General features: G+C 35.7%; 1 protein-coding gene and 1 long non-coding RNA gene across 6 annotated transcripts; both read left to right on the forward strand.

The window, feature by feature from the left end:
• Positions 1–6,333: 6,333 nt before the first annotated feature.
• LOC130460029 (uncharacterized) lies at positions 6,334–11,068 on the forward strand. Of its 5 annotated transcripts, none has more exons than XM_056827686.1 (4): positions 6,334–6,964; positions 7,113–7,163; positions 8,349–8,520; positions 10,822–11,068. In XM_056827686.1, the coding sequence occupies exons 1-4, from the start codon at positions 6,836–6,838 to the stop codon at positions 10,941–10,943; spliced, it is 474 nt and encodes a 157-aa protein (XP_056683664.1). In that variant the 5' UTR covers positions 6,334–6,835; the 3' UTR covers positions 10,944–11,068. The 5 variants fall into 5 exon arrangements, 2 of the variants coding, with proteins under 2 accessions (XP_056683664.1, XP_056683663.1); XM_056827685.1 differs by having other exon boundaries at positions 6,338–6,964; positions 7,113–7,236; XR_008919846.1 differs by lacking the exons at positions 6,334–6,964; positions 7,113–7,163 and adding exons at positions 7,247–7,443; positions 7,553–7,695.
• A 738-nt stretch (positions 11,069–11,806) lies between these two features.
• LOC130459497 (uncharacterized) lies at positions 11,807–12,453 on the forward strand. Its single transcript, XR_008918909.1, has 3 exons — positions 11,807–12,128; positions 12,208–12,322; positions 12,410–12,453. It is a non-coding gene; the product is annotated as an uncharacterized lncRNA (long non-coding RNA).
• The last annotated feature ends 4,134 nt before the right edge of the window (positions 12,454–16,587 follow it).

Below are 16,587 nucleotides of genomic sequence, written 5' to 3' on the forward strand. Positions count from 1 at the left end.
ACGTACACCCGCAAGGTAGAGATTGAGGGTTCGGGGGACTGTAACTACCGAGAGGAGTACTCGCTCTTCGATAACTCCAGAGACAGGATATCCTTACTAGCTCAGCATAAATAATTGAAGGGACATGCGTTAACTATTAGACTAATCTGAATTAATTTTAATAATGTGCAACACATAATACTAGATCGATCGTGATTATCTTGTTTAGATTGATTTAAGGGACCTAGCATGATAGTTCAATTTCCCAAGATATTATCTTTATTAGGCGTGATAGAACAATCAGATTTAATAGTTTAACAGTTTTATAAAGGGGCGAGGAAAGCGATTAAATCATGCAAAGGGACACATTACGACGCACCCTTGATAGGTGCGTCACAGTTCTCAGAAAACTAACCACTTTGGCTTTGCTATTTCTCCTTTTATTTAACGAATCTCAAGTTTCCGGGCTTAATTCTTCAGCTACAAGGGACAGGATACGTTCTGTTCGATTTTTGGATCGATTGCGACAGAACGCGGGATCAATTTAGCAGCGTGAGGCTTAGGCTTAGGGGTTGGAGTCAATACTCAGAATATGAATTGTGTGTTCACGTCGAATTTGGGGCTATATTTATAGGGAAGAGTTCGTGGAAAGATAGAATTGTAGAGCTCTAATCCAAGAAAATTAGTAGAGAACACGTCCCAGGTATTTTCAGCGCCCAGGGCTGGGCGTTAAAGATTTCGGCGCCCAGCTCTGAGCGTTGAAAATGGGATCCAGGCAATTTCGGCGCCCAGGGCTGGGCGTTGAAAATGATGTTTGGGCCGAGTTCTTTGTCAGATTTGGACTCTTAGAATCCGGAGTGTTTGAGACTTATCCGAGTCTTTTGGTGCGTATTAACTTTATGACAGAATGCGTCTGGGCCCGTTACAAACTCTAGGTTCGTTAGGATTTTAATCAATACGTAACTCTTATTTTCGAATTATACTAGGAATAGGATTCCTCTTGCAAATTCTATCTCTTTTAGGATTTATGTTGGAGTGCAAAACCTAATTCTGACAGGTTTCTATCTTTTATGACTTGCCACTTTTAACAACTACCTATTATGACAGTTACTACTTTTAGCAGGTTTCTATAAATAGCAGGTTCGGGTGAAATGAAAAGGGTGATCGAGATTCGTTATTTTATAGGAGATGCGTTGCCAAGTGGAAATTTATGTTCTCATCATCGAACCTTCCCTTTCGGGAATGGGGACAAAAGTAGGTGTCTACAAAACTTCCAAGGTGAAATCAATCCCAGTTCCTGACTCACCTTCTTGTGTACTCTCTGTAAGTTTTTTTTTTTCTTTTTTGTTTTTTTTTGTTTAGTTTTACTTAATTGAAGTCTGCATCTGTTCCTTTTTATGTTTACTCTCATATTGTAAAAAGTTTGCATGTGTTGTCATCACCAAAAAGGGGGAATATTGTTGTTCCTAGGTTTTGGTTGATGACACACACATTGCAAACTTCCTGATTGTGGTTGCTAATGAATTTAGACAGGTAAATGCCATAGTTCCTATTGGGATAGGAACTTGGATCAGCTACTGGAGTTCCTGATATGCACTTGGAACAACTACTGGAGTTCCTGAGTTGGAAGCAGTACAAGCTGGATTTTCAAAGTTATCAAAGTCAAGAGCAACACCCATTGCAAGTCGAGTGTTTCTCACACACACAGGAAAAGCTACAGACTCATAGTTCTGAGTTACTCCATGATCATAAGAGGAACTCATTAATGTTCCAGAGCAGGAACAAGTGAAGCTTCAGAGTTGAATGCCTCACCAAAGGGAAGACATATATGTCTAGGTAGTTTACTTCACTTAGATTATACGTAATACATTAATATGTTAAGTGGTATATAATGAACTGGAGGAACTTGGATTACTTGTTTGTTTTTATCAAAATATCAGGCAACACAGCTTTAAGGAAATTGTATTTAAATAAAATTCTCTTTTCGTTTAATAAAAATCAAATTTTTATTATATCTTGTTCATTTAAATAAAAGCAGTTTTTACTTTCCTAAAAATTCTCCTAAATATTTTGATAAAATAAATAAACGTTTTTTCAGTAAACAAAGGTGTTTGACTTGGTCTTGAAGACGTCCAGCAGTTGAGGGAGTTGAGTGGGAAGTGGTCTTCCCTTGTTCCTCAAGTCTAGGGACGTGACAAACTAAGTGTCAGTTGTTGGCAGTTGAGTTTTTGAAGGAAACAAACCCTAAGGAAAAAACGTACTCTATATAAGGCCACGAAGTTTTCTGAAAAAAACATTCCTAGAGCTTTGCATTTCCTAAAACGTTTTAAAGAGTTTTCTAAAAACCAGTTTGTGTCCTCGTTTAATTCAAGTTCCTAAAGATCTTTATATAAACTTATGCTTATTAATATCTAGAGTTCACAAAACAAAATTGTATTTCAGATTAGAAAGGATAGAGTTATCCTATAAAGACTTAGAGTTTAAGTCTGAGAGAAAGAGAAGAAAAGTGAGTTGTAATCTAAGTAGGTTACTGTGAGGAACTCGAGTTTGAGAGGAACTCGAGTTAGAGAATTATTGTAATCGAGGTATTACTATAATATAAAGGAATTCTCTTCTTGATTAGTGTCAAGAATTTTTCTAAATTGTTGCTTTTTCTTTTCTAATTCTCAGTTCCTTTATTATTTCTAAGTTTCGCAAGAAACTTTCACAAAGTTCGAATTACAATTCACCCCCCCCCCCTCTTGTGTGTGTTCCTACTGGAATATCAATATTCTTCGTGTGTTCTATCCGAGAGGTGACGAGCACGTCATTAGTTTCTTTTCCCCTATGCATCAAGTCCTTGCATCGTCATTGTGTTTCGACCTTTGTCCTTCCCTTAATTCAATTTCATTGCCGATTCCCGAAGTCTCTAGAATTTCTTTACTTGTTCTTATTTCATACTTTTCTTTCTTTCATTAGATTAATACACAAAATTATTTTCCATTCGAACTAGCTTTTGAACGCATTAGATTGAAAAGCCAAACACATTCATTCTCTTGGGACGATCCCTATGCTTGCCGCTATAGTCAATATAGCCGGTTAGTTAGGAGTTTATAAATTTTGTTTGATTGAGGTGTATACATTCAACGACGGAAAATACCTTTATCAGCAGGCTATGCGTTCGCATGACAAAGAACAAAAACTACTCGAATGCTTTGCAATCGAGTTACAGAGTGTGCTCGCACTACCAAGCATGTGTGCTCGCACAGCAGGCTGTGCGCTCGCACATCCCTGCAAACTACTGCTGCTTTGCGTGTTGCTTCTGCACTTTGGAGCTGTTGTTTGCGTGTAGTGTTGCAGGGCTATGGCTGCCATTATTTTCTCTTATGTTGCTACTGTCAAGGAGCTGCAAGGCTCGTGAAAATGAGCCCACAGGGCTGCTGCAAGGATGATGCACAACAGCTATGGAGTGTTGTTGTTGTGCGTGTGTGCATTGCAGTGGCTTCAACTGCTGCTCGTGTATGCACTGCAATTGTTGTTGCTATGGCCTGTTGTTGTTGAGGCAATGCAAGGCTCGTGGGCAGCAACTAAATGCTTTCCTCGCTGCACATTATATACGTCGTAAAGCACGTTAGAAAATCGTAAAGCATATTCAATAAGTCGCAAAGCATTTTATTAATTCGCATTGCATTTTTACAAATCGTAAAGTCATATTAAACTTCGTCAAGCATAATGACACATTATTTAACACGTTAATACTCAAAACGATCCTTACGCAATGAAAATGAGTGCAAAGAGCACGTTTAGAGCAAAAACGACTAAAATATACGAAAGACGAGAAAATATTATGATTAATGCAAAGATGCAATAAACGAACTATAATCGATAAAACTAAGAAAAATAGTAATAAAATGCTAATAAAATGAACTAAAATCCTAAGCTAAGAGCGACATAAATGTTTCTCATCAAAAGACCAGTCAAAATCCTAGACAGTAAACTGCGTAGCACGCGAACTAAGGATGTTAATATTGTTAAAGTGTTATGGTCTAACCAAGAATCCGAAGAAGCTACCTGGGAAGACGAGGAAGAAATGAGAAAGAAATATCCCGAGCTTTTTCCCGAGGTTAGTTGAGTTACGGGGTCGTAACTTGTTTTCTTTAAGGGGGGTAGAGTGCGGTAGAATTTCGCGCTTTTTGCCTTATTTTCCCTTATTTATGCCTAATTTAGTGCTTTTCAGTGAAGTTTCACATTACATTGTCACGTTGGATTACTTAAAGAGTACAATAACTAAAACTTTTGGCAAGAAAACGCATTGAAGTCTCAAAAAGTCTCAAGTCTTGAATTTTCTACTGTGATTTCCGTACCCATGTTTCGGGACGAAACTTCTTTTAAGGAAGGTATACGTACTGTAATACCTCGTATTTTTCTGAAATTATAAATATATTTTATTATATTTATAAAGTATTTTTGGGATTTTCAGAAATTAAATTACATTTAATTCTAATTTAAATGTATTTTTATTTAAATAAAATAATTAATATTTTTATAAAACCCGGAATGTTCAAAATAAATTTATTATTTATCACCGGGAATTTATTGGGCCATTTTTCAAAAAGTTTGAATTGATTTCAACCCAATTCCGTTGGCAAACCCAACTAATATTAAAACATTCAATTAAATGCTAGCCCAAACCCCAAGCCCAATTAAGTTCCTAAAACCTAGCCCATTAGGGACTAGGTAACTATAAATACAAACCCTTGTATTGAAAATCCCCCACAAATTTCATTAATACTCTCTCTCCTCTCGTTTGCTCCCTCTCTTCGTCTGGTACCTTGTCCGCGCACACGAGCCTCGCTGCTTGTCGTGCTGTGCTCGCCCCGTTCCTCTCCGTGTCCCTCGCTGCCCGTGCTCGTGCCTCTCGCACATCACGTAAGGCTCGTGCTGGTGCTGCCACTCGCGCACGGCCTCACACCCTCACTCCCTCTCGTTGCCTCGCCCCTCACAGCCCGTCGCATAGCGCGCACCTCGTGTGTTATTGCTGCGCTGCTTGTGTTGCTGCCGAGTGTGTCGCGCCCAGCCATCCCGCACACCCTCGCCCCTCTTCGCTTACCCGCCCCACACGCGAGCACCCTTGCTGCGTGTTGGTGCTGTGTTGCGCCCCTGCTGCTTGCTGCCTCCCTTGCCCGCACGCAACACACATCCACTTGTGTTTGTGTGCCGTTGATATTCCGTATACTCCGTATATTTTTATCCCTTTTCCAATTTTATATCCAGATTATTATATTATTATTATTGATTTCTAACTATTATAGTATTATTATTGATCATTAATTATTATATTGTTGGGAACGGTTATGAACACCGTATTGTGATGATTTTCATATTTGATTTCATAAGGATGATTTTAATTACATGAACTAATATTTTCAGATTCATTTATTAATTAAAGTGTCGATTTTTATGACCAAAACATGATTTTAATGCTCAATTATTGTTAGGGTATTAACCTTGACCTATTAGGCAATCGATTTACATAATTTAATGTCAAATTAAATTATGGGATTCAACTTAAATTTCAGATTTGTTAAAAGGATTTAAAGTGTTGATTTTTAATGATTTTAAGGTCAAAAAGTCAATGTTTTACTCTAGGGCTTACGTTGACCATTTGAGACTATTAATTTAATAAATAACTATTAATTCCTAACTAAAACAAGGGTTTTAGAATCTATAAACACTAGTAGAAAAAACCCCTGTTGCAACCCCCTTGTTGCAGCGTACATGTAATAATACGCTTCAACAACCAGTAGGTCAACGCGGGTCAAACTTTATAAAGGGTTGTTGCAGCGTACAAATTAATTGCCCGCAGCAAGAGAGTTTTTTGCAGCGTACAAAGTAAAAGCCCCCTGCAATAGCCCATTTATTTTGCAGCGTACAGATAAAAGCCCGCTGCAATAAAAAAATTTTGCTGCAAATAAGCTAATTAAGAAAAACATTTCAATTCGGATCTCAAACCTAAGGACGCTCGATCAGTACTCCCTCTTCTTCCCTCAGCTTTCCCTGCGTACTCTCTCACCTCCTCATTCTTCTTCTTCTTCATCTGATCTCTTTCTCTCTCCTAAATCCCTTCTTTCTCCGCCATATTCCCCCAATTCTGAGGTCCTTTTCGTGAATTCTCCCCCATTTTCTCGCCGCGGTTTCTTCCCCAGGTAACTCCCATTTCGACGCTTTTTTCTGAATCCCCCCTTTTTTGTTCTAAGTTTTCTCTAATTCGTGGTTTTTTTGGGTTATGATTAGTTCAACCAAAAGGGTTATGATTTTCTTATTTTTCTTCTGTGGGGTTTGTTGAAATATATCACTAGTAGAAAAAACCCCTGTTGCAACCCCCTTGTTGCAGCGTACATGTAATAATACGCTTCAACAACCAGTAGGTCAACGCGGGTCAAACTTTATAAAGGGTTGTTGCAGCGTACAAATTAATTGCCCGCAGCAAGAGAGTTTTTTGCAGCGTACAAAATAAAAGCCCCCTGCAATAGCCCATTTATTTTGCAGCGTACAGATAAAAGCCCGCTGCAATAAAAAAATTTCGCTGCAAAGCTAATTAAGAAAAACATTTCGGATCTCAAACCTAAGGACGCTCATACTCCCTCTTCTTCCCTCAGCTTTCCCTGCGTACTCTCTCACCTCCTCATTCTTCTTCTTCTTCATCTGCTCTCTTTCTCTCTCCTAAATCCCTTCTTTCTCCGCCTGAACCACCACCTTGAATTCTGTCGCTGCCCTACCCCCTCCCATCGTCATCCCCGCAGTTCCTTCACTCCACCACACTCAATTTTACATCTTATCTTTCGCTTCAAGAAATTTGAAAGGGGTGACGTAAAAAATGGGAACCCGAGAAGTGTACGAGGAGAAGCTTCGAACTGGAAATGTGTATCACCATGATCCCACCATTAATCCTGGCCTCGGCACCCCTCGCTGCCCCCGTTGTCTCTTTCTCCTCGACTCCGATTCTGTATATTCTCTTTGACCCTTGTTAATTTTTTATTGTTTTATTGTTTTTCTCTGCCTTTTTCTATGCACATAAACTGTTCGATGATTTGTCTCTCAGAAATTTCTTGCATTTCTGACGATTTCCCTTTTTGGGTTTCTTTTTGATTTAGAAAAATGGTGAATGGACAATTACTTCTGTCTTGCACGATGCTACAGCTGTGGTATGCTCTCTCTCTTTCTCTTTGCTTATACCCAGATAAGCCTTCGAACTCAGCCGCCTTCGAAATTGAGGAGGTATAGTTTTCTAACTTTTTGTATTTGTTTTTCCCTAATTTCGTATTTTTAGGGTTTGCTTTCAGTCAATTCTTGATTTTCCCCTAATTTCGTATTTTTAGGGTTTGATAATATAAATTATTCTTATTCTTATTTTTTGTGTTACTTGATCTTTTGGTGATACCACATTACAACTATTTGAGCCACGCATCTCAAAAATATACGTTGGTAAAAATACTTCTCTGCGATAATGATTATGTTGAAACTACTGTTGATTTGAATCTTTAAGTTTTAAGCATGTCCCTTTTATGTTAGTTTATTTTTAATGACTTCGCAGTGAGTCTGTACTTCAGCCCCTCAACCAGTTGCCTCCTCCAAATGTCAAACGGGAGCTTATAATGCTTTCTTTACCGGCAATAGCTAGCCAGGCCATTGATCCTATGGCTCAGCTGATGGAGACAGCTTATATTGGCAGTTTAGGTTGAAATCTTATTCTTTATTTTGAATTTAAAAAAAACTTTGTTTTCTCTTATTAGTATTCCGTAGATTGTGTCCTTCGGTTCTTCTGGGGCTGTTATAGCAGCAGCTTCAGAAGAGAGAAAGCATGAGATGTAAGGTTAAGAATACCTTTGTTTCCCAGAGCACTATTCCCATTATGCTCATCCCTTTGATTCTTGGTGGCAGAATCGGGAGGCTTTGTTGAATATTAAGGTCTTAACTTTGAATAAATGATAATCTGGGAGGGAGTTTCCCTGGTTAGATGTTTCTATAATGGTCACACATTCACACTTGTAACATTGAATGTGCTAGCTGACTATTTGGTGGGTGGAAAATTATGGCTTTGCTAGCAGTTGTAGCTATGCCCTCCTGTAAAGTTGGTTATATCCTCACTACTGATTTGTATCTAATCACAAATCACGATCTATAGATAATTTGAAGTTGTTCTTCAGTATGTATATCTTGATTTGTCAAAAAATAGAATGTTAAATTTCTGTAAAAAGACTGGGTTTCTTTTCTAGGTAGGCATCCATCATGTATGTCTTTTGGCTTCACCATTTATGTTAATGTGTTCATCTTTTTCGCTTTACTTTTCTTGGTAACTGATGGATTTGGCACATCTGCGTTCTTCTTAGGTTCCACTTTTCAACATAATGAACAAGTTTGACGGGGAGACCATAACAGAAGTCGTGCGTCCTCAAATAGCTAGGATGCGATATCGTGTAACTAAACTGCCACCTTACATTATTGTGCACATGCAGCGTTTCACGAAGAACAACTTCTTTGTTGAGAAGAATCCCACCCTTGGTATGTATCATGTTGTGTCCTATTATTTTGGTGCTCGTGATGGGACTAGTCTGTGTCATCACAAAGTTGGTTTTTCTAATTATCTTCTTTATCTTCCTTTTAGTGCAACTTACCTTGTGTTCAACTGAAACAGTATTTTGTCAAACTTATACTTACCTTGTGTCCAATGTGTAAATCAGGTGTATACTTGCGACACTGTGTGCCTTTCCAGTTTCCACTTCTCTTATTACGTTACTTTTTTGACTCATTTGCCTAATTTTAAACTTAAACTTTGTTTTGATTTATGATTATCACAAAAGTTGAAGATTGTGAATAATGTGTGGGTTTTAACCAAATAGGAAAAGCTTCTTGGATTAATAAGCATTTGTTGTTGTCCAAAGATCCTGATTTGTGAACAATAAACCAAATAGGAAAAGCTACATATTTTCTCAGAGTATTACACTTATTACATGTTTAATATGAATAGTTTTAACTTTCTAACACTCATTCCAATCTACTTATGCAAATTTAAGGCTTGTTTGGTCGTTATAGGTCATATTAGGCTAAAATGAGGCTTTTTTGCTCCCAAATATGAAATAAAGAACCTTAGGACTCATTTTAAACATATTAAATGTTTTATATGATTAGTTTTAACTTTACAAGACTTAATCCAATCTATTTATGCACATTCATGACTTCTTTGGCCGTTATAGGTCATATTTAGGCTAAAATGACATTTTCGCTCCCAACTTTGGTCTAACGAACTTAAAAACTAATTTCAAACTTATTACATGATTCATATGATTATTTTTAACTTTTCAAGACTCAATCCTATCTATTATGCACATTTGAGACTTGTTTGGTCGTTATAGGTCATATTTAAGCTAAAATGAGACATTTTCGCTCCTAACCTTGAACTAAAGAACCTAAAGACTCATTTTAAACCCTTTACATGATTAATATGCTTAGTTTTAACTTTCTAAGACTCATTTCAATCTATTTATTCACATTTAAGGCTTATTGGGTCGTTATAGGTCATATTAAGGCTAAAATGAAGCATTTTCGCTCCCAACTATGAACCAAAGAACCTAAGGACTCATTTTAAACTTACTAAATGTTTTATATGCTTATTTTTAACTTTCTAAGACTCATTCCAATCCATTTATGCACATTTAAGGCTCATTGTGTCGTTATAGGTCATATTTAGGCTAAAATGACATTTTCGCTCCCAACTATGAACCAAATAACCTAAGGACTCATTTTAAACTTACTAAATGTTTTATATGCTTATTTTTAACTTTCTAGGACTCATTTCAATCCATTTATGCACATTTAAGGCTCATTGTGTCGTTATAGGTCATATTTAGGCTAAAATGACATTTTCGCTCCCAACTTTGAACTTAAGAACCTAATGACTCGTTTTAAACTTATTATATGATAAATATGCTTAGTTTTAAGTTTCTAAGACTTATTCTAATCTACTTATACCCATTTAATTCTTGTTTGATAGTTATAGGTCATATTTAGGCTAAATGAGGCATTTTCGCTCCTAACTTTAAAATAAAGAACCTAAGCACTCATTTTAAACTTAATACATGTTTAATATGCATAATTTTAACTTTATAAGACTCGTTCCAATCTATTTATGCACCTTTAAGGCTCATTAGGTCGTTGTAGGTCATATTTAGGCTAAAATGACATTTTCGCTCCCAACTATGAACTAAAGAACCTAAGGACTCATTTTAAACCTACTAAATGTTTTATATTCTAGTTTTAACTTTCTAGGACTTATTCCAATCCATTTATGCACATTTAAGGCTCATTGTGTCGTTATAGGTCATATTTAGGCTAAAATGACATTTTCGCTCCCAACTTTGAACTTAAGAACCTAATGACTCATTTTAAACTTATTATATGATAAATATGCTTAGTTTAAGTTTCTAAGACTTATTCTAATCTGTTTATGCACATTTAATGCTTGTTTGATAGTTATAGGTCATATTTAGGCTAAAATGAGGCATTTTCGCTCCTAACTTTAAAATAAAGAACCTAAGCACGCATTTTAAACTTAATACATGTTTAATATGCATAATTTTAACGATCTAAGACTCGTTCCAATCTATTTATGCACCTATAGGCTCATTGGGTCGTTATAGGTCATATTTAGGCTAAAATGACATTTTCGCTCCCAACTTTGAACTAAAGAACCGAAGGACTCATTTTAGACTATTAGGACATTGTCATTAGTTTCTTGAATGTTAAAATGTGATATTTAATTTGTATTTAATCTAATGTTTAATTTAAATTTCTGTTTTTGTAAAGGTCTACACTCCGAGGATTGCGCCTTATGCGAGGAATTTGATGTGGTTCGTGAGCAATGGGCTAAGTTTTTTACCAACAAGTATTTATTATTGGCTTTAGCGCGCTTGATCGAGTTGGTTTAGTTGTTATAGAATAAATTTTATATTAAAATGTATGTTTATGTTGAAATTGGAACATATATTTAAATGTAATATGTGCACTTTGGTTTTGGGATATATAGTATACAAAACTCCAGTTGTTGTTTTTATATTTGTTATACAGGTTGCGTTATTCTATTATTGTTTTGACAGGTTTCTATATTTGGTGCAAGGCACTCTAGGTATCCCTAAACAAAATTAGAATTTTCCCGCCAAAAGTGCTTTTTTGCAGCGTACATATATGTTGTACGCTGCAACAAGGGAAAAAAATTTGGCAAAAATTCAGACTTGTTGCAGCGTACAAATAAATGTACGCTGCAAAAAATTGAGTAATTCAGACTTGTTGCAGCGTACAAATAAATGTACGCTGCAAAAAGTTGAGTCTTTTGCAGCGTACATATATATGTACGCTGCAACAAGTCCAAAATTTTGCCAATTTTTTGGCACTTGTTGCAGCGTACATCTAAAAGCCCGCTGCAACAAGTCCAAAATTTTGCCAATTTTTTGGCACTTGTTGCAGCGTACATCTAAAAGCCCGCTGCAACAAATCACTTTTTGCAGCGAACATTGTACGCTGCAACAAGTTCAGACTTGTTGCAGGCCCCCCAGTTGCAGCATACGATGTACGCTGCAACAGGGGTCTAAAAGCCCGCTGCAATAAGGGTTTTTTCTACTAGTGTATGTTTGTGGATCTTAGCCTTCGTTGTTGCACTCTGCTTAAACAGGATATGGTTCGCTGGGTTGCTTAATTGTGCTTAGGCTCAAGTATCATCGACTCGGTGCTTGCTGCTCAGATTTTAGGTTTAAAATTTGACCACCTTTCTCAATATGACCTTGTGATTTTTTTTTCGTTCTTTTTTAGCATGGCTCCTTTGTATCAGCAGCATCGGTGTTTATAATATTATAAGGTGGAATTAATCCAGGCGTTGTTAATGCATATCTTGTGATATATGGATTGTGAATGTAATGTAACACATTGATAGTTCACATTTTCCAGACAGCATTTACTTTTCTGGTTTACCCTTGTTTGGTTTTGGCTTACTTGTATACTGGGTCATGGTTTGGTTACTTCTAAATGACCTACTGAAAACATGATATCCTGGTAGTTTTATTGCAGGCGTGGAGACCATGTTTGCTGATTTGGGACATTTTTCAGCTTGTTCAATTAAGGTATCTCTTGCATTCTGTTTTGCACTTCCTTCATATCTTGTGAATGGATTGTAACACATTGATAGTTCACATTTTCCAGACAGCATTTACTTTTCTGGTTTACCCTTGTTTGGTTTTGGCTTATATGGGTGAGGCTGCCTTCCTGTCTTGTCATAATGAAGATATTCAGAGGAGCTTCTACAAAGCTATTCCAGGTTAAATTTACTTACTGTTCCTGTTCAAGTCTCACAGATTTGAAACTTTGTTTTATTAAAGTTATATTCCATCTTGTTTTGCAATAGAACCAGTATTCTGGCCGGTTTTCATAGTGGCTACATTTACGGCGGTAGTAGAACCAGTATTCGGTCTGGAAAGGTAACCTTTCTTACTGTGATATTTTGCATTCTTGTCTCCAAAAACAAACTATAAATAACTATTTTGTAGTGGAGCATTCAGATCTCTTGGGAATTTTTTAGCAAGTCCTTCATGTTGGCTTTAATAAGTTCCCTCTTGTGCCTTGTCTAGCCTATTTTATATCCAAAATGGTGAGAAACTCTTGCAATACTGCGTAGGGTATGCCTTGTTGCTTTACTGTTGTGACTTGTGAGCAATGGGTGGAATCCATCTCCTACATTTTGCACGCTAAAAACATTTCCGATTTTGATTGTTAGGGTTTGATTTTTTTCCGATTTTGATTGTTAATTTAACTTGGGGACATTTATATGACGGTTTATTAATATAATGCGGAATGCCTTCATTATTGCATTTTAGACTTCAGAGATTCATATTTTGGTAAATGTATCAGTTTACTTGACTCAAGCTTGGTATGAAATGTGTGTGGATTATGATTGTATTGGACCATTGGTGTTTAATGTTTATGCTTCATGGTAATACATTGGGTTATAATGGTTTATGTTATTCAAGATTATATTCATTGACTGAAATAGGTGTTGTTGTTTAGCCTTGTTTTTCATTAAGAGATAAGCATGCTATGATTCGCTTTTCTGTTGTTGCTGCAAATTTCCCTACCTTTTTTCTTTAATAATCGACATGTGTTGGTTATGAAGCCTATTACATATCTTAATTACTGTTTTATTTATTTATTTTTGTGCAATTTTGGCTAATTCTTTCAATTGGGTTGCTGTGGATTGATCTGCAGCAACACCTTGACTTCAATGTTGATCTGGATTGATCTGCAGCAACACCTGAACTTCAATGTTGTTTATGGTAGAGTGAGCAGGCGCAAGGTCCCAATCTCAAAGTTGTGGCAGCTAAGCTGGCTACTGATCTGCACGTACTGATCTGCACATCAGTTACTTGCATTTTCCATAATGAGATACAACTAGGATAGCCAACAATTTGGGCTGCTGTCTTACCAGTTTTCCTCCTCACGCGAACATCGAATACTGGTGAGCATGTCCATCAGTCTCTAAATATTTTCTCAGAGTATTACACTTATTACATGTTTAATATGAATAGTTTTAACTTTCTAACACTCATTCCAATCTACTTATGCAAATTTAAGGCTTGTTTGGTCGTTATAGGTCATATTAGGCTAAAATGAGGCTTTTTTGCTCCCAAATATGAAATAAAGAACCTTAGGACCCATTTTAAACATACTAAATGTTTTATATGATTAGTTTTAACTTTACAAGACTTAATCCAATCTATTTATGCACATTCATGACTTCTTTGGCCGTTATAGGTCATATTTAGGCTAAAATGACATTTTCGCTCCCAACTTTGATCTAACGAACTTAAAAACTAATTTAAAACTTATTACATGATTCATATGATTATTTTTAACTTTTCAAGACTCAATCCTATCTATTATGCACATTTGAGACTTGTTTGGTCGTTATAGGTCATATTTAAGCTAAAATGAGACATTTTCGCTCCTAACCTTGAACTAAAGAACCTAAAGACTCATTTTAAACCCTTTACATGATTAATATGCTTAGTTTTAACTTTCTAAGACTCATTTCAATCTATTTATTCACATTTAAGGCTTATTGGGTCGTTATAGGTCATATTAAGGCTAAAATGAAGCATTTTCCCTCCCCACTTTGAACTAAAGAACCTAAGGACTCATTTTATACTTATTAAATGTTTAATATGAATAGTTTTAACTTTCTAACACTCATTCCAATCTACTTATGCAAATTTAAGGCTTGTTTGGTCGTTATAGGTCATATTAGGCTAAAATGAGGCTTTTTTGCTCCCAAATATGAAATAAAGAACCTTAGGACTCATTTTAAACATATTAAATGTTTTATATGATTAGTTTTAACTTTACAAGACTTAATCCAATCTATTTATGCACATTCATGACTTCTTTGGCCGTTATAGGTCATATTTAGGCTAAAATGACATTTTCGCTCCCAACTTTGATCTAACGAACTTAAAAACTAATTTCAAACTTATTACATGATTCATATGATGTAAAAAAGTTCTGTATAAAGTCCTCATATGGGAAACCAGCTGTGAGATTTTGGTAGGTAAGTACATCTCATTCAACCAATTTTTTGTTTGTTTTGGCATTTCTTGATTACTGTTTTGTTGTATGATGAGCTTGGTAGCTGATTGGTGGTTTGTTTACTTCTTCATGTGCACACGATTCATATGATTAGTGTTAACTTTTCAAGACCCAATCCAATCTACTTATACACATTTGAGACTTGTTTGGCCATTATAGGTCATATTTAGGCTAAAATGACATTTTCGCTCCAACTTTAAACTAACGAACCTAAAAACTCATTTCAAACTTACTACATGATTTATATGATTAGTTTTAACTTTCCAAGACTCAATCCAATCTATTTATACTCATTTGAGACTTGTTTGGCCATTATAGGTCATATTTAGGCTAAAATTACATTTTCGCTCCCAACTTTGAACTAACGAACCTAAGGACTCACATCCAACTTATTACATGATTAATATGATTATTTTTAAGTTTCCAAGATTCAATCCAATCTATTTATGCACGTTTGAGACTTGTTTGGCCATTATAGGTCATATTTAGGCTAAAATGACGTTTTCGTTCACAACTTTGAACTAACGAACCTAAGGACTCACTTCCAACTTATTACATGATTAATATGATTTTTTTAAGTTTCCAAGACTCAATCCAATCGATTTATGAACATTTGAGACTTGTTTGGTCGTTATAGGTCATGTTTAGGCTAAAATGAGGCATTTTAGCTCCCAAGCTCCCAACTTTGAACTAACGAACCTAAGAACTCATTTCGAACTTACTACATGATTCATATGATTAGTTTTAAATTTCCAAGACTCAATCCAATCTATTTATGCACATTTGAGACTTGTTTGGCCATTATAGGTCATATTTAGGCTAATATGACATTTTCGCTCCCAACTTTGAACTAACAAACCTAAAAAATAATTTCAAACTTATTACATGATTCATATGATTATTTTTAACTTTTCAAAACTCAATCCGATCTATTATGCACATTTGAGACTTGTTTGGTCGTTATAGGTCATATTTAGGCTAAAATGAGACATTTTCGCTCCTAATCTTGAACTAAAGAACCTAAAGACTCATTTTAAACCCTTTACATGATTAATATGCTTAGTTTGAAGTTTCCAATCTATTTATGCACATTTAAGGTTCATTGGGTCGTTATAGGTCTTATTTAGGCTGGATTGACATTTTCGCTCCCAACTTTGAACTAAAGAACCTAATGACTCATTTTAAACTTTTTACATGTTTAATATGCATAGTTTTAACTTTCTAAGACTCATTCCAATCTATTTACGCACATTTAAGGCTCATTGGGTCGTTATAGGTTTTATTTAGGCTAAAATGACATTTTCGCTCCCAAATTTGAGCTACATAACCTAAGAATTCATTTTATACCTTTTACATGATTAATATGCTTAGCTTTAAGTTTCCAAGACTATTAGGACATTGTTATTAGTTGCTTGAATGTTAAAGTGTGATATTTAATTTGAATTTAATCTAATGCTTAGTTGAAATTTCTGTTTTTGTAAAGGTCTACACTCCGAGGAATGCGCCTATACTAGTGAGGAAATTGATGTGGTTCGTGAGCAACGGGCTAAGTGTTTTACCCGCAAGTATTTACTATTGGCTTGAGCGCGCTTGATCGAGGTGGTTTAGTCGTTATAGAACAATCGTTTACATTAAAATGTATGCGTACATTGAAATTGGAACGTATATTTGAATGTAGTACGTGCACTTTGGTTTTGGGATATATATATATGTATACAAAACACCAGTTATTATTTTTTATATTTGTTCTACAGGTTGCGATATTTTATTTATTGTTGTTGACAGGTTCCTATATTTGGTGCAAGACACCCTAGGTATAGATAAATAAAACTAAAATTTTCCCGCCAAAAGCACAGCTTTGTTGCAGGGGGCATATACTTATTCGCTGCAACAAGTGTGTAAAATTAGGCAAAAATCAAGACTTGTTGCAGCGTACAAAATGAT

Source organism: Spinacia oleracea, chromosome 4, assembly GCF_020520425.1.
Source record: "Spinacia oleracea cultivar Varoflay chromosome 4, BTI_SOV_V1, whole genome shotgun sequence".
Classification (NCBI taxonomy): domain Eukaryota; kingdom Viridiplantae; phylum Streptophyta; class Magnoliopsida; order Caryophyllales; family Amaranthaceae; genus Spinacia; species Spinacia oleracea.